Source organism: Rattus rattus, chromosome 3, assembly GCF_011064425.1.
Source record: "Rattus rattus isolate New Zealand chromosome 3, Rrattus_CSIRO_v1, whole genome shotgun sequence".
NCBI lineage: Eukaryota > Metazoa > Chordata > Mammalia > Rodentia > Muridae > Rattus > Rattus rattus.
The window spans coordinates 9,123,139-9,144,669 of NC_046156.1; the positions used below are offsets into that span (position 1 = coordinate 9,123,139).

Below are 21,531 nucleotides of genomic sequence, written 5' to 3' on the forward strand. Positions count from 1 at the left end.
GAGCATTCCTGGGTTGTGTAGTTCACAATTAGTGCCTTAGCTCCAGCCAGCACTACAGTAGAACTGCAGGATTGACGGGGCCTCGGCCGATTTTACCTGTTCGCTACAACGCTTCAAAGTTAAGATTCCAAACACATTCGCCTGCCTTCAAGGACCATCAGCTCCTGTAGAATGGGACAAGCCCCAGTTGACTGTTCTCATTACCGTCTGCTGGCTGACCCCGATGTGTCCTTCCTACTTCCTGCCGCATCCCTGGGTCAGTGTTTGCCTCCAACTCTGTCTACACCTGTAGTCTCTTGAGCTGGCCTCCTTGTTAGTCTTTTCCTGGAGACAGCTGGTCTCCACTGACTCAGTCAGGCTTAACAATCCGCTCCTGGAGAAGAAGCCTTTGCTAATCATGAGCTTTGCTCCTTGGGACCCCTCATCCCTTATGTATGAACCGCTCGTTTGGATGGCCTATAGCAAGTGGGGGGAAAAAAAATCAGCTTGTTGGAATAATTGTTCTTGAGGATGTAGTATGCTCCGTTTCCATAACAACTGAGTTCGGCAGTCAGGATTGCTGAACTGGAACTGACAGGCGGTGTCTGGTGCAGTTGCCGTGTCTCGAGGGAGAGCGCTCAGGTTAATCATGAGTCTGTGTGGTGCCTCTTCCTCTATGTCCCACAGCTCTCTCACCAAGAGCAGCACCTTTCCCCCTAGGCTGACTCAGCACAAGTGAGAGCACTCTCCACCATCCCAACGGGAGGAATGTTCGTGGAGAGTGTTCCCTCCTCAACACCGGGGCAGATGCAAGCACGAGCTTAGCGGTCTTCTGATTCCTCCGTGAATATCACTGCTCTGTTCCTGAGGAGAGCAATCCAGAGCCTGTATATAGAGATATGCCCGTCCGAGGATACAGAGTTGATCTCTAAAGATCAAGCCAGCATTCACAAGGCTTTGTGGCTACCCCACAGGCTTTGTAGGGTCCCACACAAGAAGCTGCACTCACACAGCATGAGCCCAGCCACTGCAAGCATTAGAAGCATTTGGAGAATGTGCTCCAGAGAGCTTCTCCGGGTCCCACCAGGGGTGCCTGCCTTTTTTCATTGCCTCTTCTCCTACCTCCCCTTCCTTCCTCTATTGCCCAGGTCCCTCCTTCCCTTGAACACGGTCTTTCGATTGCCCAGTGGAGTTGGGCTTCACTTCCCTTGTGCACTTTTCACCGTTGTGTGTTGCCTAAGACATCACATAATCTGAGTTCACACTGATTCGCCCAAAAGCGTTGAGAGACGTTTGCACTTGGAAAGCACATCTGGTTAATCGAGTGAAAGGCGAAGCTAATGGCATAATGATGGGGCCATCACTCAGTGCTGGTGGCTCCAGCGTGTCAGGGCACAGATGGCCTTGTTTATGTTGGCACCGGCGCACTTGGGAGCTGTTTCTAAGCATTGTGGTGGCCATCTTGACTGTTGACTTGACTGGGTTAATAAACACCTCTAGATATGTGTGGGAGGGGATCTCCAAAGAGGATTACTACATCCTGAGGACTCTGACCTAATCAGTGGGATTATGGATTCATTGAAGGAGTCATGATAAGGTAGCATTATTGTAGGACGTGGGACCTTGTTCGAGGAAGGAGGTCGTGGGGACCTCCTTTGAGGGCTGTCTCGTGTCCTACCACTTCTTGTACCTCCTTCTCTCTGTTTCTTTGTTGCTATGATGTGAGCTGTTCATCTCTACCTTACCCTCATAGCCATGATGGGGCGAACTCTTGGAAGTCACGGTCCACAGTCAATCTTCTGCTTTTCACAGGCATATTGTCATGGCGATGCAAAGACCAGCCAACCCAAGCCATGAGCTTTAGAGATATTCTGATAAAATTCCATGTCCTTACATGCGTTTTAGCCACTACACGTGGTCCTAGCTAGTTTATTAGAGAAATGAGAGGCTTTCCTAGAATTTGATGTTAAATGATTATCACGATTTCATTATAACCCCGTCGTCTTTCATTGTTTCCTGATAAAAAAAAGAACTGAATAATTACCTTTCAGAAGAATCTACTTAGAGATAAGCATGAATGTATTTGGTTAAATCTGTTATAACACGTTACAATCCTTTCTATTCAACCTCACTTGATAGGAACCTGCTTAGCACTTGACACGGCCAGGCACTAGAGAAACCTCTTCAGTGCTGTCTTACTCAGTGCTTGTGCCCAGACAAAGGCAGAGCACACTGACAACCTTCATTTCCCAGGAAGACAGAAAGATGAATGGTGTATGAGAAAACGGTGTAGCTTGGTCGGGGGTAGGACTTAAAATACTCTCTGTTGTCAACAAACACTATCAGTTGTTTCTCTTGACGTGACAACCTTTACTTACTTTCAAAAAAAAAAAATATCTGCCAGATATTGGAGCCTGCCAACTCCTGGTTGGCTCCTCAGAAAGTAAAAACAGATTTACAGCCAAACCATTGGAAACGTGCCAATGTTACCTGATCTTGGGAGCCAAGTAGGGCCTGAACCCAGACAGTACTCAGGAGGGAGGGAGTAGGAACAGCATTCAATTAGAAAGAAAGGGGGAGGGGGAGGGGAGATGGGTAGAGAGGGGAAGAGGGAGGGAGAGAGGGAGGGGGAGAGGAAAGCTAGTTCATGAGTGGAGAGATGGCTCAGTGGTTAAGAGCACCAACTGCTCTCCAGAGGTCCTGAGTTCAAATCCCAGCAACCACATGGTGGCTCACAACCATCTGTAATGGATCTGATGCCCTCTTCTGGTGTGTCTGAAGACAATGTACTCATATACATAAAATAAATAATATAAAATTTTTGAAAAAGAAGGTAGCTAGTTCACAATGCAGGCACGCACATGCTCTTCCCCTAGGAAGCAGTTATTCCTCTGTGTGCCCAAGTGTTTTATGCTCACTTCCCGTTTTGCTGCACAAACTACTCAAATGAGCCAGGCAAGACGATGTATGCCCTTAGTCCTCACACTCAGGAGGTGGAGGCTGGGGGCTGTCTGTAAGTTTGAGGTCAGTCTAGTCTACATCAAATCTCAGGCCAGCCAGGGTTTCATAATGAGATTCCATCTTGAAAGAACCGAGATATCGCATACTTATGGGCCATTTTTCTTTAATTAAATTTTCTTCTGCTTTACCAAAGTGTCCTTAAGTGGTACCGATGTGGGTACATCGTGGTGAGGATGCACGAGCCAATGAGATGGCTCCCTGGCGAGGGCAGTTGCTCACCACCCAGCTTGAGGACTTGCGTTTGATCCCTGGAGCCTATGTTAGAGCAGAGAACTGTCACTGTTGTGTTACCCTCGGGCCTCCACATGCATGTTGCGGCAAGCGTACACACTGAATACATACATGTAAGACACGATAAAGAGGCACACGTGGCTGTACTGCTGGATTCTGACGCTATGCCTCCGTGGTTTTAGCCACTGCCATCCAGGGGAAGTAAATAACGTCTTAGGATTAGGAGCCCCCCCCCCCGGTGTCTGCGGGGCTGCACTGTGAGGATCTGCAGCTGCGGTGACAAGAGAGTGGAGAGGGGAGGGTCCCTGTTTGCTGGCATTGGCCTTCTCAAAAGAGGGCATCAGAGGATAGTGGCATCTCCAGGGAGTCTCTGCTTCTCTGGCTCCTGGAGGTCTGGGATGCTCTGGACCAAGGGACACAGGACACATGTCTGACACAGTGTGTCAGACCCAGCTTTGGGTCAGTACAACAGAGAGAGTCAGGCAGAAAGGAGGACAAAACAAACAAACAAAAACCAAATAAACGGAAAACCTTCGAGGTGGAGAAGCGGCCCTAACTGGAAGGCAGAAGCAAACGAACTGAACCGAGGGCACCAGAATGAGCAGGCGGAGCTGTGGACTCCCAAGGCTACACCTTGGCTTCGGCCGTCGTGTGACGCAGGCGGCTCAGGAGCAAAGCAATGGGCGGTTTGCTTTGGCTGGGTTATGGGCCACCCAGACAGTGGGTAAAGTGTGAATTCTTGGTGTGCCTTGAGGGTTTTTCCAAGTGAGACTGCCATTTGAATCCCTGGACCAAATAAGGAAGACTGGCCCCCACGGGTACAGAGAAGCACTATTCAGCCTGTCTGCCTGGGGAGAAAGGACACACAGAAGAAGAAAATGGGGGTCTTTGTCACTTTGGAAGTTGGAATCCATTTGTCCTGTCCTTGAACATCACAGCTCCAGGTCCTTCAACCTTCAGACTCTAGAATTTATACCATGGGCCTAGACTACCAAACTGCTGGAAACAGTGTGTCACTTGGGCTCAGCTTGAATGCCGTCAGTCAGTTCCCTCACTCTCTGATTTGAGACGGCCGCTATGGGACTTCTCGGCCTGCAAGGTCACATATCCAATTCCCCAAATTAATCTCCTCTTTGCTGCTGCTGCTGTTGCTTTGGCTTGTGAGACAAGGTTTCATAGCCCAGGCTGGCCTCAGTCAGACCTGAACCAATCCTCCTGCCACAGCTTCCTGGATGCTGGGATTGTAGGTGTGTGCCATCACGCTCGACCCCAGGCTATGAATCAGTCCCCTGGCCCACGAAACGGGGTTGCCATAGAGACATGTTTCCATCTGACTCCCAGTCGTTAGCCAGGGCTAGCTGAATCTGAGAGTTCATATGTGCATGGGTGCACACACACACACACACACACACACACACACACACACACACACACACACACACACACACCACACACCCACACACCACACACACACACACACACACACACACACACACACACACACACACACACACACACACACACACACACACACACACACACACACACACACACACACACACACACACCCCCTATTCTTTCCTCCATGAAAATATGCAGACACTAGATCACTCACAGTGTCTTGGCCCCAACCTGCATTTTCAGACACCTGGCCATTCAAGATGGGAAAGAAAAGGAGGCAGACATTGATGTTCTTGCCAAGAGAGCCCTGAGCACAACATTTCTCTAAGGGACAACTGTGGGTGTTGAGTCCTGAGAGCGAAGCCACCCAGTTACAGAAACTTCACAGTACAGATTCCGTGTCTAGTGGCAGCACTGTGAGCACGGGCTTCGCTTACTCAAAGTTAATAATCAACTCGGAAAAACAAACAAACAAACAACCCCCTGAGAGTCAAAGGACATGGCACCATCCTTGGATGCTGTATAATGGAATTGTTTATCTTCTTTCATTTCTCTCTCTCTCTCTCTCTCTCTCTCTCTCTCTCTCTCTCTCTCTCTCTCTCTTCCTCCCTCCCTCTCCCTCTCCCTCTCTCTCCCTCTCCCTCTCCCTCTCCGTCTCTTCCTCTCTCTCCTTTCTTTTCTTCAAGTTTTTAAATGATTCCCTCCAAGAAAGCAGTGCTGTTGACTTCGCGGTCATTTGGAATACCATATTACCACGAGAGAGAAAAGAATATAAGTCTATGCCCAGGGCTGACCTCACACTCTCCACCTCCTTCCCTCACTGGCTGAGATCCTTCTGGAAGCCATATAACACTGGCTGGGATGCTGGTCCGGTTGCACCTGAGCCCGCACTGACAGCTGACTGTGGTCAATGCTATGACGAACTGTGCACCATGAAGAGACTACCAAACTTACGGCAATGAGGGCCTCCATTTCCCGAGTTCTGTTTGTTTGTTGTGTGTTTTCATGCGTGTATGCCCCCCTTCTGAGTTCTAATTTAATGAGATGTGGTCAGTTTGAGCTGAATTGCACAATCTCAGGTTAGTCAGGACAGAGAGTAAACGGGGTTTTAACAGTCTCCACTAGCCAACGTTTGGGCCAGATTATGTGGCCCAATTTAGCACATAAAACTACAAAGTCCTTCATGAAACGTGAGTTTTATGTTTGCCGTCATGACAAGGACCCTTTCTTGGATGTGTTCCTATGGCAAACCTGTGGGGCTATGGTGGAGGCTTGGCTCCCCATGACCACACTGACTGATAGAGGCCTATGCGATGTGCATCTGAACTCCACTCCAGCAAGGAGGGCCAGAGGGCCTTACGGGGAAGGGGGGGAGTGTGAGTAGTACCAGGGCACCTGTGCCTCTACTGTAGAGCGTCAGAGAGCTACCATCAGTGTCTAAGGCTGCTAGAAAGAGTGCATGCCCTATTTCAGACAAGGCAGACATGTATTAGACAGCACAGCAAGGTGAAATGAGGACTTTCTCGGATGGCGTGCAGGGACTCTCAGGCACATTGGGTCTGTGAGCCCCAAGTCTTAACTTGCTTCCCACCGACCTGACAGAGGACAACAGCAGTTTCTCCTCTCTGCCCTGAGAGAAATGGTCCAGTGTTTGGTAAGAGGACGAGGACTTTATTAGGCATCATAACAGTTACTCGTTCACCATGAGGCTGTTATCTAAGCATTATTACACTGTAAATATGAAAAGGAAGATGAACAGGCCTCCCTGGGCAGCCATTGGCCATGGCAAACTGCCTCGCCTTGCTCAGGTCCTCCAGAAGCTGTCAGGCAGGCCTGGCCCCAGAATCACCTGGGGACTGTTTTGAAGACTTTATTTATTTATTTTTTTAATAATGAGAAACTTCAAACTTTCAACAGAGATAGAAGCATTTTTTTTCAATATAGAAATCTTTTATTGTCCCCCAAGAGCCCAAGTTGTCCTTGTGATCAGGATCTTTCTTCTGGAGCTGGGAAACTAAGGTCTCACTCATCAGCCTGCTACACGGTTCCCCTCTCGGACACATAGATGCTGTCCAAAAACTTCCTGATATCCTTGTTTTTAACTGTTGTGGCTTGCTGAATCAGAGCTGCTGAATTTGAAACAAGTTCAATATCATTTCCTTCAAGATTAATTCGTCCTCCTGGGCTTGAGAGGCAGAACAGGCAACACCTGTCCTATTCCGAACCCTGTGGATATATTTTCCACCCAAGAAATTTCAGATTTCAACCAAAGGCCCATTCTTCTGAATAACGACGTTGTTGGGGAAGGGAGCATCCCCAGACCTCATCTTGTAACAGAAGCCCAGCGTCACACCCTTGATCATGTTCTGAACCTGACCGCAGATGCTTCTGACAGTGGCCAGTTCCTTTCTGTTACCCCACCACTTGTCCGCACGGAGCCTGTACATTATCTTTCCAAGAAGACTGAGCTCTACGTTGATGTGATTGAGGTCCCTCTGCAGAGTACCCCTGGGGCCCTTCACAATGACCGTGCGACCCTTCAGAGTGGTGTGGACATTTTCTGGAATGCCGACAGTATGATTGCAGAGAGTGGTCTTCATTCTCACAGTAGATGGGGCAAAGAGAGAACGTCTTTCGTCATCACGTTCTTGTAACCCCGAGCTAGAAGCATTTTTGTAGTGAGCACCGTGTATCTGTCAGCTATTTCTCTGGTGAGCATTTTGTCAGGTCTTGCTTCTCACAGCTCTGTCTACTCCCAGCTCCCCCTCCCCATATCTTATTTTTTTATACATTTCAAGACACATTGCAAATCCCTGCCCCACTTTTCTGGAGAACCTTCTAAACTTTTGAGTCTCCAGGAGGTGTCATAGATATTTTTCCTGTCCTGGAATTCTTTTCCCCAAATCCTAAGTTTCTTCGTTCACTGCAGTAACCGTGCTGATGGAGTCCCTACCAACCAAGACTGTGCCAGTCCCATAGTAAAGACTCAAGACAGCTAAACACTGGCTGAACAGAGCTCTGGAAATAGGTTAGGGCGGTTGAGTCCGTCGTGGAGTACCTGCCTGGCATGCCTCAGTGGGTCACATGACCAGTTCATGAAACAGGAAATGAGTGAGCCAGCGTCCGGGTCACCTTTGGGGCACATCCCCAAAGACCTCAAGCCTCCCACTCGGTCCCGCCTCTTAAACTCCCTGCCACCTTCCACAGCGCCAAGCTGAGGATCAAGCCTTCACCACCACATGCATGAATGAGCCTTTAGAGAATATTCCAGACCTAACTTTAGCAGGTCAGGAGCAGAATCCTCCCGTAGGCAGGGTACTACGGTGTAATACAACCCAAAGTAGGGGTCCCTTCAGGGAACCCAGTCAAGGGACCAGGCCATGGAGGCAGAGTGGCTCCGAGCATGCCCTAGACCTCAGAGCTGTCTGATTTACTCAGCTTGTGCGATCGCACCCACGACTGTTAATCAGAGGAAGGATGTAGGAACTTTGTGGCCCGAGAAAAAAGGCAAATCAATGCTCTTCCAACCACTTAGAAGCTCCAAAGCAAGGCCTACGACTGGGGTCCCACTGACTCTTGTGTCATGTACAGGGCTGCCTCATGGAGCGCTCAAACCCCAGTCATTGGCCCAACAGTTGCCAGGTACCTCCTAGATTCCAGGCCATGATAGTAAGGAAGCCCTCAGGGCCCAGCCCAATCTAAAGTCTTATATGACCCACAGCTGACCCTGTCACCCGTGTTTCAGCCCATGAAAGGCTTTCAGAACTTGTAGAAGGTTGACTGGTGTAAATACATAGTTTTCTTTGTCACCCCAGGCCACAGAGCATCAGCTCCCAGCCACGCACATTGGAGCTCAGCTCAGCAAAGCACTCGTGTTAGCTGGAGAAGGTCACAAGTGATTTGTGGGCCCCGAGTGGCTCAGGGTCACAGCTAAGAAGCAAAACAGCCTTTCTCTGAAAGGAAGCATTCAGTCACAAAAACGTGCACTCAGGGTTGGGACCATTTTCATTGAAAGAGAAGGATTTCAAGGGCAGGAATGGATGGATTTTGAAAAAGAAAAGAAAAAAAAGGATTGATTACCTGGAAATAGGATTTGCAAAAGATACTTAGTACTTGTCTTAGTTCGCTTGTACTGCTGTGAACAGGCACTATGACCAAGGCAACTCTTTTTTTTTTTTTTTCGAGCTGGGGACTGAACCTCAGGGCCTTGCGCTTGCTAGGCAAGCACTCTACCACTGAGCTAAATCCCCAACCCTGACCAAGGCAACTCTTACAAGGACAACATTTCACTGGGGCTGGCTTACCGGTTCAGAGGTTCAGTCCATTATCATCAAGGCGGGAGCATGGCAGCATCCAGGCAGGCATGGTGCAGGAGGAGCTGAGAGTTCTACGTCTTCATCTGCAGGCTGCTAGCAGAATACTGGCTTCCAGGCAGCTAGGATGAGGGTCTTACAGCCCATGCCCACAGTGACACACTTTCTAATAGTGCCACTCCCTGGGCCAAGCACATGCAAACCATCACAGTATATCTAAGGTATAGTTACAGAGACTATACACCTTAAAGATGTGGAAAATAGAGCTACAGTTTAAAGGAGTGTCTAATCATTGTAAAAAGCATACGCTGTTAGAGCTAATATGTCTCTGCGTCTGTGTGCGTGTTCATGTGTGTACACATGTAGGCATTGTGCATGTGCTGTGTGTGTGTGTGTGTGTGTGTGTGTGTGTGTGTGTGTGTGTGTGTGTGTGTAGGTCTTGCTGTTTCTCTATCAGCCACTTTCACACACTGTCCCCTTGACGGATTGTTACCACACCTGATGCACACATCACGTTCCGCAGGACGTGCTAACGTGGCCCCATGCCACGCTAGTCCCAAGCATTCTATAGCCTGGCACGGCTTCCTGTCACGGACTCTGCTCACACTCCCAACAACCCAGTGAGATCATGACTCAACAAACCGGAACCCAACAACCAGATTTATGTTAAATACTCAATCCACAATACATCCACACAATTACAACCAATTGATAAGGATATAAACCACCCACCTAGATAAGATAGATTTGCCTGTAGAATCCATCTGTTAAGAAACATTCATAACAACTTGTATCTATATGGTTTACATCTGCCTCCATGTTGCTTCTCTCAGCTGCTCTCTTCCTCACTCTGGTCTCCTCTCCTCTCTAAAACTTTTCTTCCGCCCATCCTTCCATCTTGTCCAATGACAGACCTTGTTCTATCCTATTCCTACCTTCACCTGCATAATGACATCAACCTACGCCTTCTACCTTTGGTTTGAGATATAGTCTCTCATTGGCCTGGAACTTGTCAGGATTGGAGAACTGGTCCGTAAGCTCCCAGGGATTCACCTGTCTCTGCCTCCCATCTCACGACCACTGAGAACTTTGGGGGACATATTCAAATCCCACTAGGAACATCTCCTGTCATCAGAAGAGGAATATAGTTGCCAGGAGGTGTTAAGGCTGGGATGAAGTTAGGTCCGATGGCCCAATGGGCTCTGTTTTCTCACTCTCTCAAGGAATACTTACCAACTCAGAGTGGATGCGGATAAAGTTAACAATTGACTGGTTATAAAGAGTGGGTGGTGCTTGTCATGGGAGGCACCATAGTTTCAAAGGAGGCAAAGCACCCATTACAAATTAGGGCCTGATGTCGGGCTGGCTGGATGGTAGAGCTTCAAGGATTTGGATCAACTTGGTGGGGTCATAACGAGGACAAACAACAAGGTGAACAAGCTGGAAAATGGGGGCGGGAAGACACCATTAGATGGTTTGAGTTGAGTGGTGATTGCTTGGGTTCAACCAGATGTGGGCTTAGCTGAAGCTGGGTCATGGGAAAATTAATTTCCTGGCTAATGTAGGAATATAAGCCTAGGAAACTTTGCTAATGGCAATCGGAACCCAGCAGACATTTTCCTCCACTTTGCCTTAGAGAAATGTAGTCCTGTAAGTTCTGCAGATCCAATGTGTATAGCTGAACTATCAAATATGCATACAGAGGTTCCTATGTACTGATAGCACTTGCATGCCCTCACGTGGTCAGACATTTCTAAGCGATGAAGTCACCTCTGACTTTGAAGTGGGTTTGACTCAGACCCCCACGTGCTCAGTGTTGCAACTCAGGACAGAGCTAAGGAATGGGTGTTCATTGGACATGGCGGGTGCCAAGCATCGTGTTTTGTCTGAGAGAAAAGATGAAGGACAGGATTATAGATTTCAAAGACAGTGTGAGGCAGGAGACTGATTGTTTCTCCCACGTAGAAACCGGAGGTCAGGCGCAGTAAAGGGCCTGTCCACAGCCACAGGAGCCGCATCCTCCACACTGTAGAGGATGCTGCACTGTTAGACTCTTCCTTAGCATGTCATTTGCACTGGCACGGCCATAAATTACTAACCCCCTGCCTCTGGATGGTGCTTACAGGCCTCAATCAGACCCTGGCACCCAGCTGTCACCCTGTCCTAAATCTGATAATTCTCTGGTAGGAAGACTCAGCTCCAGGACTGTTAGCACCAGGCTTATTTGTGTCAAACCAGTGAAAGCCACCCCCTCGATGTCCCCACAGTGTCCCCAAGTGAAGAGCTGTGTGAGCATGCCGCAGGCTAAACCCTAGGTTACCGCCCCAGGGTGACCAGTATACAATAAAATGTCAATAAAGGACACTGTGGGCTGGGGCCGGGGTTTAGGTGGTAGAGTGCTTACCCAGAGAGCACGAAGCCCTGTGTTCAGTCCCAGCACCAAATAAACCAGATGTGTGGTGAATGCCCGTAGTCACCTCACTTAGGGAGCAAAGGAAGGAGGGCCAGAAATCATCCTTAGCTACAAGTTCAAGGCTAGCCTGGACTACATGATATTTTCATGCTCAAAAATCTAAAATAGCCAGCTCACGTTGACTATATACATAACTGTAAATATATAAAATCGTGAATTTGAAAGTCTTCGCAAGAGATGAGCTTCATAGTAGCCCTAGGTAAACCGATTCTATCATTTCCACTTAGTGGAGAAGAAAGTTACCATGGTTCCTGGAAATGTGTTTATAATATTGACTGTGAACTCACAAAAATACATAATTTGGCTTTTTAAATAACCACAGCTCTACTTCAGTGATTCATGAGGTGCTAAAGAGTCAGGTGCGGAGAACAGAAACAACAGAGCACGCCCAACTCAGCAGCATCTCTGTGGGAGCACTCACACCATCTCTGTGGGAGCACTCACACCATCTCTGTGGGAGCACTCACACCATCTCTGTGGGAGCACTCACACCATCTCTGTGGGAGCACTCAGCACCATCTCTGTGGGAGCACTCACACCATCTCTGTGGGAGCACTCACACCATCTCTGTGGGACCACTCACACATCTCTGTGGGAGCACTCACACCATCTCTGTGGGAGCACTCACACCATCTCTGTGGGAGCACTCACACCCATCTCTGTGGGAGCACTCACATCATCTCTGTGGGAGCACTCAGAACGAGGAGTCATCCAAACTGAAGGGCTCTCACTTGCTGGTATTCAGGACATGGCTGACTGTCTGTCTGACATCATCTGCCTGCACTTTCCGAGACTAGACCAGAATGCGCTCTACCTGCCAGCATTACTGTTTCCTCCCATCCTTTCCAAAGCCAGGCAACTGTAACAACCGCTTAGGATACAGGTCCTCACCCCAAAGGGCACAGGATGAGAATCCAGGAGCTCCGCTTACGGTGAAGCCATGAAAACTGAATACCAGGTCCAGAAGAACATCCCTCACTCAGCTAGGCTCCTGGGTTCCGTCTGACAGGCTGAGTGGAAAGCCAGGCTCTGAGGACTGACCCTGTTCCAATGGAGCAGTTTCAGATTCACACGGAAAATTCAACAGACCAGTCTTTCTAAATTCCATTTGGTGTTGAAAATAAGGATTCCTCTGCTCTTTTTGCTATGAAGACTTTGACAGACCCCCCCAATGTGGAATTTCATCTAAACTCTGAGTCACGCTGGGAACGGTATACTAAACATCGGTGAGGTGGCAGTAAAGTGACAGCCCGCTGTCTTCTTCAGTCACCTGGCCTGGCCAACGGCAAACACAGACCCTTCAGTCTAAGATGGGGTTCTCCAAAAGAATTTTGTCCCATGTATCAAATTACCCTAGAGGATATGCCAACCCCACCCCCTGTCCCAAGCGCTAAGTTAGACCTTGGTGGTGTATCAGAAAACCTGTGCAACCGCTAGTAGGTTATATGTCCTTATCACAGTAAAAAACTCACATTGCTCCCCAGTTTGGAGCCAGGGGAAGAATCGTGCCATTGTGCAAGTTACTTAAAATTCCACGCTGCCAGCACCATTCGGGCCAAAAAACGCTAAGAATCTGCAGCCCTTGCTCCCACAGAAGGTTTCTAACTGGGGCAGCCTCGCCGCTCCACACAGCTGTTGTTAATTTGAGATGGAGAGTTTTAATTGCCTCTGTGTCAAGATTTATTAAATAACACTTCAGAGGGGCAAACCTATAATAGTCATATTAGTAGGAGGCTGAAGAAAGAAAATAATTGGAACGCAGCATCTTCGCCTCGGAAGCCAAGTCAGAAAATATCTTTTCCTCGTGATCAGCCACTAGCTATCCCGGGAAACAGAGTTTCCAGGTAAACACAAGCCACGGAAGTCCCGTGGCCTCCCAGAGCTCAGCTGTGAGTCCTCCTAGTCATTTACCTAGAAGCACTCCTTCCTCTGAGTGGCTTTCTAAATTCCATTTGATATTGAAAAGAAGGATTCCTCTGCTCTTTTTGCCACGGAGACTTTGACAGACCCTTTCAAAGCAGAATTTCATCTAACCTCTGAGTCATGTCTCCAAGCTCTCCCTTCCTGGTACAGCTGGAGGCGAGAGTCACTGCTTTTGCGCTGGGGTCACCAACATGGCCTCGACGGAAAGGGCTGCTCACAAGCTGGCCGGCCCTGTTTCTGTCAGCCTCTGTAACGGCTGTATTCCTGCTCTGTCTGGCCCATCCATGCAATGCTGTGGGGGTGTCTGAATCTTCCCTTTTGACTGAAAGCAGCGATGTGGATGAGCACGTGTGTGACAGTGCATCTTTCTCGGCCTGTCTGCCACGGGGAGAAGCCTGAGAGGCTCTTCTGCTGAAGTGGATTGGGAAGGGACATCCCATAATAGCCAGTTCCCACAACCCAAGAGAGCTAGGAGTCCGGCTAGAATCTCAATTGTGCTTCGTGTCTTCTATTTCAAATATTCCTTTTTCAGGAAGCTATGATTAGGGGGCATGAACCATGAACCATCCCCAACTATAGGTGGTGTGTTCTATGTACACACACACACACACACACACACACACACACACACGCCAGAAAAATAAAATAAACATAGGGTGTTTTTTTTCCCCTAAAATCTGGGGAGTAAAGAAAGTAGGAAAGTCCTGGCATTTGAAGATGAGAACCAGGAAGAACAAATGCTCTATGGTCCTCCAGAGGGAATTGGGGTGCCCCCGCCAGGCTCCAGCCAACACTGATCCACTCTTTGTTTCTGTTAGCATAACTTCTTATACATAAGCTGCAAATAAATGAGGTCATGGGTGGCTTTCTCTCTGTGCCTGATTTATTCCACTTGCAATAAAGGACACGCTGGCCTGGGGAGGGGATGAGTGGGAGAATAATGATTGAGGGAGTGGAAGTGCCGGGGCCTCTGGCTTGATCGTATACATTTACCACATTCCCAAACACGTACAGACTCACCGGTATAAAGATTTTACAAACCTTTAAGAGAGTTATCAGCGAAGCACGGAGACATCTGAAGCAGGAGGGGACTGGATACTGGCGTCTCTTCTCTCTAGAGTATTTCAGCATCGCCCCCTGCACACGGGGGACCAGGGTTTTCCTACCCTCCTGCACAGCTACCTCTGCAGACCACCGCCAGCTTTCGGTGGAACCAACCGATTGACCCAACAGTGTCCTCTGAAGCCCGCAGTCTAATTCAGAGTCCCACGTTGTCATTCATGGATGGGCTCCCGTAGTCACCTTCAATGTGGAAAAGTCCCTGTGGGTTTGACGCTTTGCAAGGTTGTTTTCATTTCAGCTGAACCCCCACTTCTCTCACTCAGACTTCCACTCTTTGCTGCATGGGGTAGGGAAAGGGTTCCAGCCACCTGGGAGCCAGAGAGCAGTGTGGCTCAGGAGAGCAGTGTGGCCTCGGGAGAGCAGTGTGGCCTCAGGAGAGCAGTGTGGCTCAGGAGAGCAGTGTGGCTCAGGAGGGCAGTGTGGCTCAGGAGAGCAGTGTGGCTCAGGAGAGCAGTGTGGCCTCGGGAGAGCAGTGTGGCTCAGGAGGGCAGTGTGGCTCAGGAGAGCAGTGTGGCCTCAGGAGAGCAGTGTGGCTCAGGGAGGCAGTGTGGCCTCAGGAGAGCAGTGTGGCTCAGGAGAGCAGTGTGGCTCAGGAGGGCAGTGTGGCTCAGGAGGCAGTGTGGCTCAGGAGGCAGTGTGGCCTCGGGAGAGCAGTGTGGCTCAGGAGAGCAGTGTGGCCAGGAGGGCAGCAGTGTGGCTCAGGAGAGCAGTGTGGCTCAGGAGAGCAGTGTGGCCTCGGGAGAGCAGTGTGGCTCAGGAGGGCAGTGTGGCTCAGGAGAGCAGTGTGGCCTCAGGAGAGCAGTGTGGCTCAGGAGGGCAGTGTGACCTCGGGAGAGCAGTGTGGCCCAGGAGAGCAGTGTGGCCTCAGGAGAGCAGTGTGGCCTCAGGAGAGCAGTGTGGGGCTCAGGAGAGCAGTGTGGCTCAGGAGGGCAGTGTGGCTCAGGAGAGCAGTGTGGCTCAGGAGAGCAGTGTGGCTCAGGAGAGCAGTGTGGCCTCAGGAGAGCAGTGTGGCTCAGGAGAGCAGTGTGGCTCAGGAGGGCAGTGTGACCTCGGGAGAGCAGTGTGACCTCGGGAGAGCAGTGTGGCTCAGGAGAGCAGTGTGGCCTCAGGAGAGCAGTGTGGCCTCAGGAGAGCAGTGTGACCTCGGGAGAGCAGTGTGACCTCGGGAGAGCAGTGTGGCTCAGGAGAGCAGTGTGGCCTCGGGAGAGCAGTGTGGCCTCGGGAGAGCAGTGTGGCCTCAGGTAGATTATCAGAGCAGCAGATTCCATGGACTCGGAAGCCTTGCTCAGCATTGCAGGGGTGAGAGTGAATGAGAGAGGACAGTGAGTGGTGCAGGGGTGAGGGGGCATCAGTGAATGAGACTCAGCAGAGATAAACACTCATGAAACACCATCATGAAGCCCATTGTTTTATTCAATGAATATCCACCAGGAAAAAAATAATTATTACATCCCCCAAAAGGAGACATGAGATAAGTGTCTGATGTGTCTTCTTCCCAAGGTGGCCCTGGCTCTGGCAAAGGCACCCAGTGTGAGAAGCTGGCAGAAAAATATGGGTTCACCCATCTCTCTACTGGTGAGCTGCTGCGCCAAGAGCTGACCTCGGAGTCCGAAAGAAGCAAACTGATCCGTGACATCATGGAGCGTGGAGATCTGGTGCCCTCGGTAAGCAGAAACCCACCCTGCCTTCCCCTGGCGTCCAAGCCACTGACTGCTGTGGCGGGCTGGATCACAGAGACAAAGAAATCCCCAGGATCCAGAGATAGGTTTGATTTTTCTCCTCAGTGGCAGTCCAGAGGCCGGCTGGCTGGCCTTTGTCCACAACCAGTTATGCCTTGGCCAGCCCCTTCAATGTCAGCCTGGTTCATGAGTATCCAAAACCAGCCTCAGTGTGGAGTAAGATCTTCAAAGCCATCGAGTATGGAGAACTAAAGTCAGAAGCCTCCAGGAAGCAGAAGCTTCCTTGGAGTGGGCTCGTGTGATGTTCTGCTGTTTGTCCACCTGACAGGCTCCAGAATCACTTAGGAGACATTCCCGTGTGGGAGATTATCTGGACCAGGTTCATTGATATGAGAGGACCCAGCTTGACTGTGAATGGGACCCTCCTCTGGGCGGGGATTCTTGTTCTAGTCACTTCCATTGCTATGACAAACACCAGGGCCAAAAGCAGTTTACAGGTGGAATCAATCCATCCGGATTACAGATCGCAGTCATTGAGGGAGCCACGCAGGAACTGACGGCAGGAACTGAGACAGAGGCCAAAGCTGCTGGCTGGCTTACTGCCCTGGCCCACCTCCCAGAAATAGCACCATCTACTTTGGGCCGGGCTGTCCATGTCAATTCATAGTCAAGAAAATGCCCCAGAGACATGCCGTCGGCCAATCCGATGGAGGCAGTTCCTCAGTTAAGACTCCCTATTCCTGGAGGCTAGGTTTATGTCAAGTTGACAAAAAGCAACCAGCACAGTATTTAAGACTGTATATAAGACTGTATATAATAAGACTGAATATAAGACTATATATAAGACTGTATACAAGACTGTATATAAGACTGTATATAATAAGACTGAATATAAGACTATATATAAGACTGTATATAAGACTGAACAAGACTGTGTACAAGACTGTATACAAGACTGTGTACAAGACTGTATACAAGACTGTGTACAAGACTGTGTACAAGACTGTGTACAAGACTGTGTACAAGACTGTGTACAAGACTGTATACAAGACTGTGTACAAGACTGTGTACAAGACTGTGTACAAGACTGTGTACAAGACTGTATACAAGACTGTGTACAAGACTGTGTACAAGACTGTGTACAAGACTGTGTACAAGACTGTGTACAAGACTGTATACAAGACTGTAATAAGACAGAGAAAGTAAGCTAAGCTACAGCAAGTATTCACATCTCTCTGTTGATTATGGTTTCATTATTGTAAGTGTGTGTGTGTGTGTGTGTGTGTGTGTGTGTGTGTGTTTGTACGTGTGTTTTAAGACCAGAGGAGGATGTTAGGTACCTTCCTCGACTGCTCCCACCTTAGTTTTTGAGAGGTTCTCTCACTGAACTGCCTGCCGAAGCTCACCTTGTTGCCCAGGCTGGGTGGTTAGGGGACTCTTGGGAGCCACCTGTCTCTGCTCCCCAATGCTGTGGGTGGCCTGCAGCTGCTGTGCCTGGCTTTGTAATGCAGACACCGGGAATTTGAATTCAGGTTCTCCTGTTTTCATACCAAGTGCTCAGACCCACTGAGCCTTGTCTCCATGCCCTCAAATAGAGATTTTTTTTACTATGTGCCTGCCATTCCAGCCCTCTCACCTTGCTGCCTCCTATGTAGCTTCTTCCTCAGTCAGGTTGTGATGGGGCATTAGCCTGAGTCCTCTCCACCATCCATCTCTAGTCGACTTATTTGCATCCTACAGAGTTCTGCGTAGTCGCAACTTAACGGACTCCGCCCCTCTCCCCCAAAAAGCTCCCCCAGTATGCTCTGGCCCTTGGTGCTGTTCTACATGTCTGTTATCTTTAGCTGGAATATATTCATTTGTTTCTCACTGTCTGCCTTCCTCATTAGACTGTGGATTAGGTGGAGAGTTAATTCACAATTTTTTAAAAAGATTAATTTACTTATTGTATTGAGTACACTGTCGCTGTCTTCAGACACATCAGAAGAGGATCCCATTACAGATGGTTGTGAGCCACCATGTGGTTGCTGGGAATTGAACTCAGGACCCCTGGACGAGCCATCTCTCCAGCCCAATACACAATTATTTAAGGAAGGGTTCTGGCCATACCTACAACTTCTCCACCCCAGGCTCCAACCAAAACCTAGAGGAGGAGGTTTCCTCCCACCTCTCCCAAGGTCCCACCCCTTTCCCCGGCCCCTCCCCACACTGCTCTGTTCTTTCCTTATCTTGCACACTTGTTTTTTTTTTTTTTAAGGTTTATTTATTTTACTTATATGAATACACTGTAGCTGTCTTCAGACACACAGAAGAGAGCATCAGAACCCATTACAGATGGTTGTGAGCCACCATGTGGTTGCTGGAAACTGAACCCAGGACCTCTGGAAGAGCAGTCAGTGCTCTTCATCTCTGAGCCACCTCTCCAGCCTCCTTGCACATTTGTTTAATCAATCTTTTTAATGGGAAAACCGTGTTGCTAGAAAATAGTTGATCTCGAGTTAGCACATGTCAAGTTTTGCATAATGTTTCCTGGGAGGACGTTGGCAGTGACATAGTTCGGAGCAGTGTCTCATTTGCCAGGATGCCTGGAACATTCTGTTGCTACCATGTGGGACAGGACTAGCACGTCTCATGGGGCGTAAGATGCTGACAAATACCTAGTGGGATAGCAGCAGAAAGGACAGACCAGACCAACGGAACAATGGCCCAGTACTGACTCAAAGACCTAGCTGCACTGCAGACATTAGTGTAGGAGGAGAGGGGTGGGACAAGTTGGCCCAAGAGATCTGCTGTTAATCTTGACCAATCCTCCCTTCGCAGAAGGATGTCTGAGGAGTCACAGTTACTGTGATTTGGGGGTGCCACTAGGCCCCATGCTGACCACTCTCTCTGCTGTAGGGTGTCGTCCTGGAGCTGCTGAAGGAGGCCATGGTGGCCAGCCTGGGCAACACCAAGGGCTTCCTGATTGACGGCTACCCCCGGGAAGTGAAGCAAGGGGAAGAGTTTGGACGAAGGGTGAGCTGATGTTAGCGGTGCCCATCCAGGACACAAGGACAACACTCAGCTTAGGGGATAAACTCAAGGCCTTCTCTTGCCCGGTAACGCTGACCAGATCTTGCCGTTACAAAAATCAGAAACGTAAACATGTTCCTTTTCGAAGACGAAGTAGGAGGCAGTCGGGCTTGGCTGGGTGTGGAGAGCCTAGTCAGTTCTCTCCATCTCTGCACTGTTCCTCTCTGGGTTCCTCCATTCTCTTCCTACTCCAGGCTTCCCCCCTCCCATTTCAGTGGCCTGGCAGAAAACTAATTCTGCCTTGGGGTGTCAGGGTGCCCCACAAAAGACCCACGGCTGCCTCCTTTTCGTCCCTCATCACTGAATCAAGGAAGAAAAGAGACTGCCTACAGGAGCCAGTTTTGGGGGGTTGGGGGGCACCACTGAGCCACACAGCCTGAGAGGGAGGGGCAGTCGCCCCAGGTGGAGGGAATAGCGAGGCAAGAGATACAGGATCCAGAGTCATCCCCAACTTCGTGCTGACACAGCAGCTGCCAGACGGGGAGACCTGCTTGGGCCAAGCCCTGTGGTGTATACTGAACACCTTGTCTGCAACTCCCCAGGTCCAGGCCAGTGGGGGGCAGTAAGACTGACACAAAACCTACCCGAAAGCCAGGCGTGCGTGGCCGCTGTTTCATTCTACCATATTTTCAGCTGAACTCTTTCAGTTGACGTTTTTAAAAGTGAAGTGACCTTTTCAGCGAGTAGAGAAAAAGAAATTCCTGGGGGTTGGAGGACCAGTGCAGGCTACGCCTCTCTGTGTGGGGCACCTACTACACAGCCGCTTGCAGAAGCTTGCCGTACCCTCGCCCTAGACACACAGCTGATGGGGTCACCCAGTTCCATGCCCTTCTAGCAAGGCCGCATGGATGAAGGCGATAAAACCTTAGGTTTCATCTACCCTTGAGTCTGCTTTGTCTAGCTTCCCTGAGGAGTTCCTCCGTTGTGTAGCCCCCACTTAAAATAGAGTCAAGGGGTCTAGAGAGATGGCTCAGTGGTTAAGGGCACTTGCTGTTTTCAAAACAGACATGAATTTGGTTCCCAGAACCCACACAGTGCCTCACTACTGCCTGTAACTCCAGATACCAGTATCATAGAAGTAAATAGGTACACGCATACACATACTACATAAAACATTTAATATGTATTTTTAATTAGAGTCAAAGAAAAGCTTCATGATCTGATTGGCAAAGACGAATGTGGGGGAAGGGAGACAGGGGTGGAAGGTAGACATGGGTGGTAGATTCAGGTGGCCAAGCGGCCTGTGACAAATCCATGGATAAATGCCAACAATAGCAAAAAGCAGCAGACGTGCAGCAGATGACTGTAACTGGCTTCTGAGTGACGAGAACCCCACCAGAGGATGTCACAGCCACCTCTGCTGAGGAGGGAAGAGCAGCAGCACAGGCCATGCCCCAGCTTAGGTGTTCAGGGTACAGAGGTCTTTTCTTGAACTTGCGCTCAGAGGGGTAGAGTTTTCTGGGTCCCCCATGCAGTCAAGGATACAATGGATTGTAAAAATCGGTGTCTCCACCCAAATTCCATGGGGGAGAGAGCTGAACACCAAAAAGTTTGGACAATCCTGAGACCGTGGGACAGTCTGCCACTTCTGCCCACTTCTCTCACATCCCTGGCCCAAGAGGAAACTGCATAGTGCCTCTGGATACAAGGAATATAGGAGCAGTCAGAAGCAGGAACCTGCTGGGTGCCTGGAACTGAACCGGTCACACAGCTCCCTGCACCCAAATTCCGTGGGAAGAGAGTTGGACCCTCAGAAGTACAGACAATCCTGAGAACTCAGAGGGGACTACCCTCTGCCCACATTCCTGACCCAAGAGGAAATCACCTAGTGCCATCTGTGTCCCCTGGGCACAGGGTCCGAGGAGCAGTCAGGGGCAGGACCGTTCAGGTTTCTGCCTGCGCCAAGAGCTGAAAGCCAGTCACCAGGAGTGCCTATACACCTGACAGCAGAAATCTTGCGGAAAGAAAACAGGTCCACAGGAGTGCTGACACACAAGCCTACAGGAGGGTCAAGCCACAGTCAGAGACAGCCACACAAGCTAATACCAGAGACAACCTGATGGTGAGAGGAAAGCGCAGGAACCTAAGAAACAGAAACCAAGACTACTTGGCATCATCAGAGCCCAGTTCTCCCACCAAGGCAAATACTGGATATCCAAACACACCAGAAAAGAAAGATTTGGATTTAAAATCACATCTCATGATGATGATGGAAGACTTTAAGAAGGACATAAACAATTCCCTTAAAGAAATACAGGACAAGTCCCACACCCGCGGATCCCGGCCCGCAGCAGCTCTCTGCTCCCAAAACCCGTGG

General features: G+C 49.6%; 1 protein-coding gene and 1 pseudogene across 2 annotated transcripts in view; one reads left to right on the forward strand and one right to left on the reverse strand.

Moving 5' to 3' along the window:
• Window positions 1–21,531, forward strand: part of Ak5 (adenylate kinase 5) — a 193,904-nt gene that overhangs the window by 155,048 nt on the left and 17,325 nt on the right. For both annotated transcript variants that reach the window (XM_032897134.1, XM_032897135.1), the window contains exons 11-12: window positions 15,964–16,127; window positions 19,041–19,157. In XM_032897134.1, the coding sequence (XP_032753025.1) occupies window positions 15,964–16,127; window positions 19,041–19,157 (281 nt within the window). The remainder of the gene's footprint in view (window positions 1–15,963; window positions 16,128–19,040; window positions 19,158–21,531) is intronic.
• On the reverse strand, window positions 6,655–7,232 carry LOC116896150 (annotated as a pseudogene).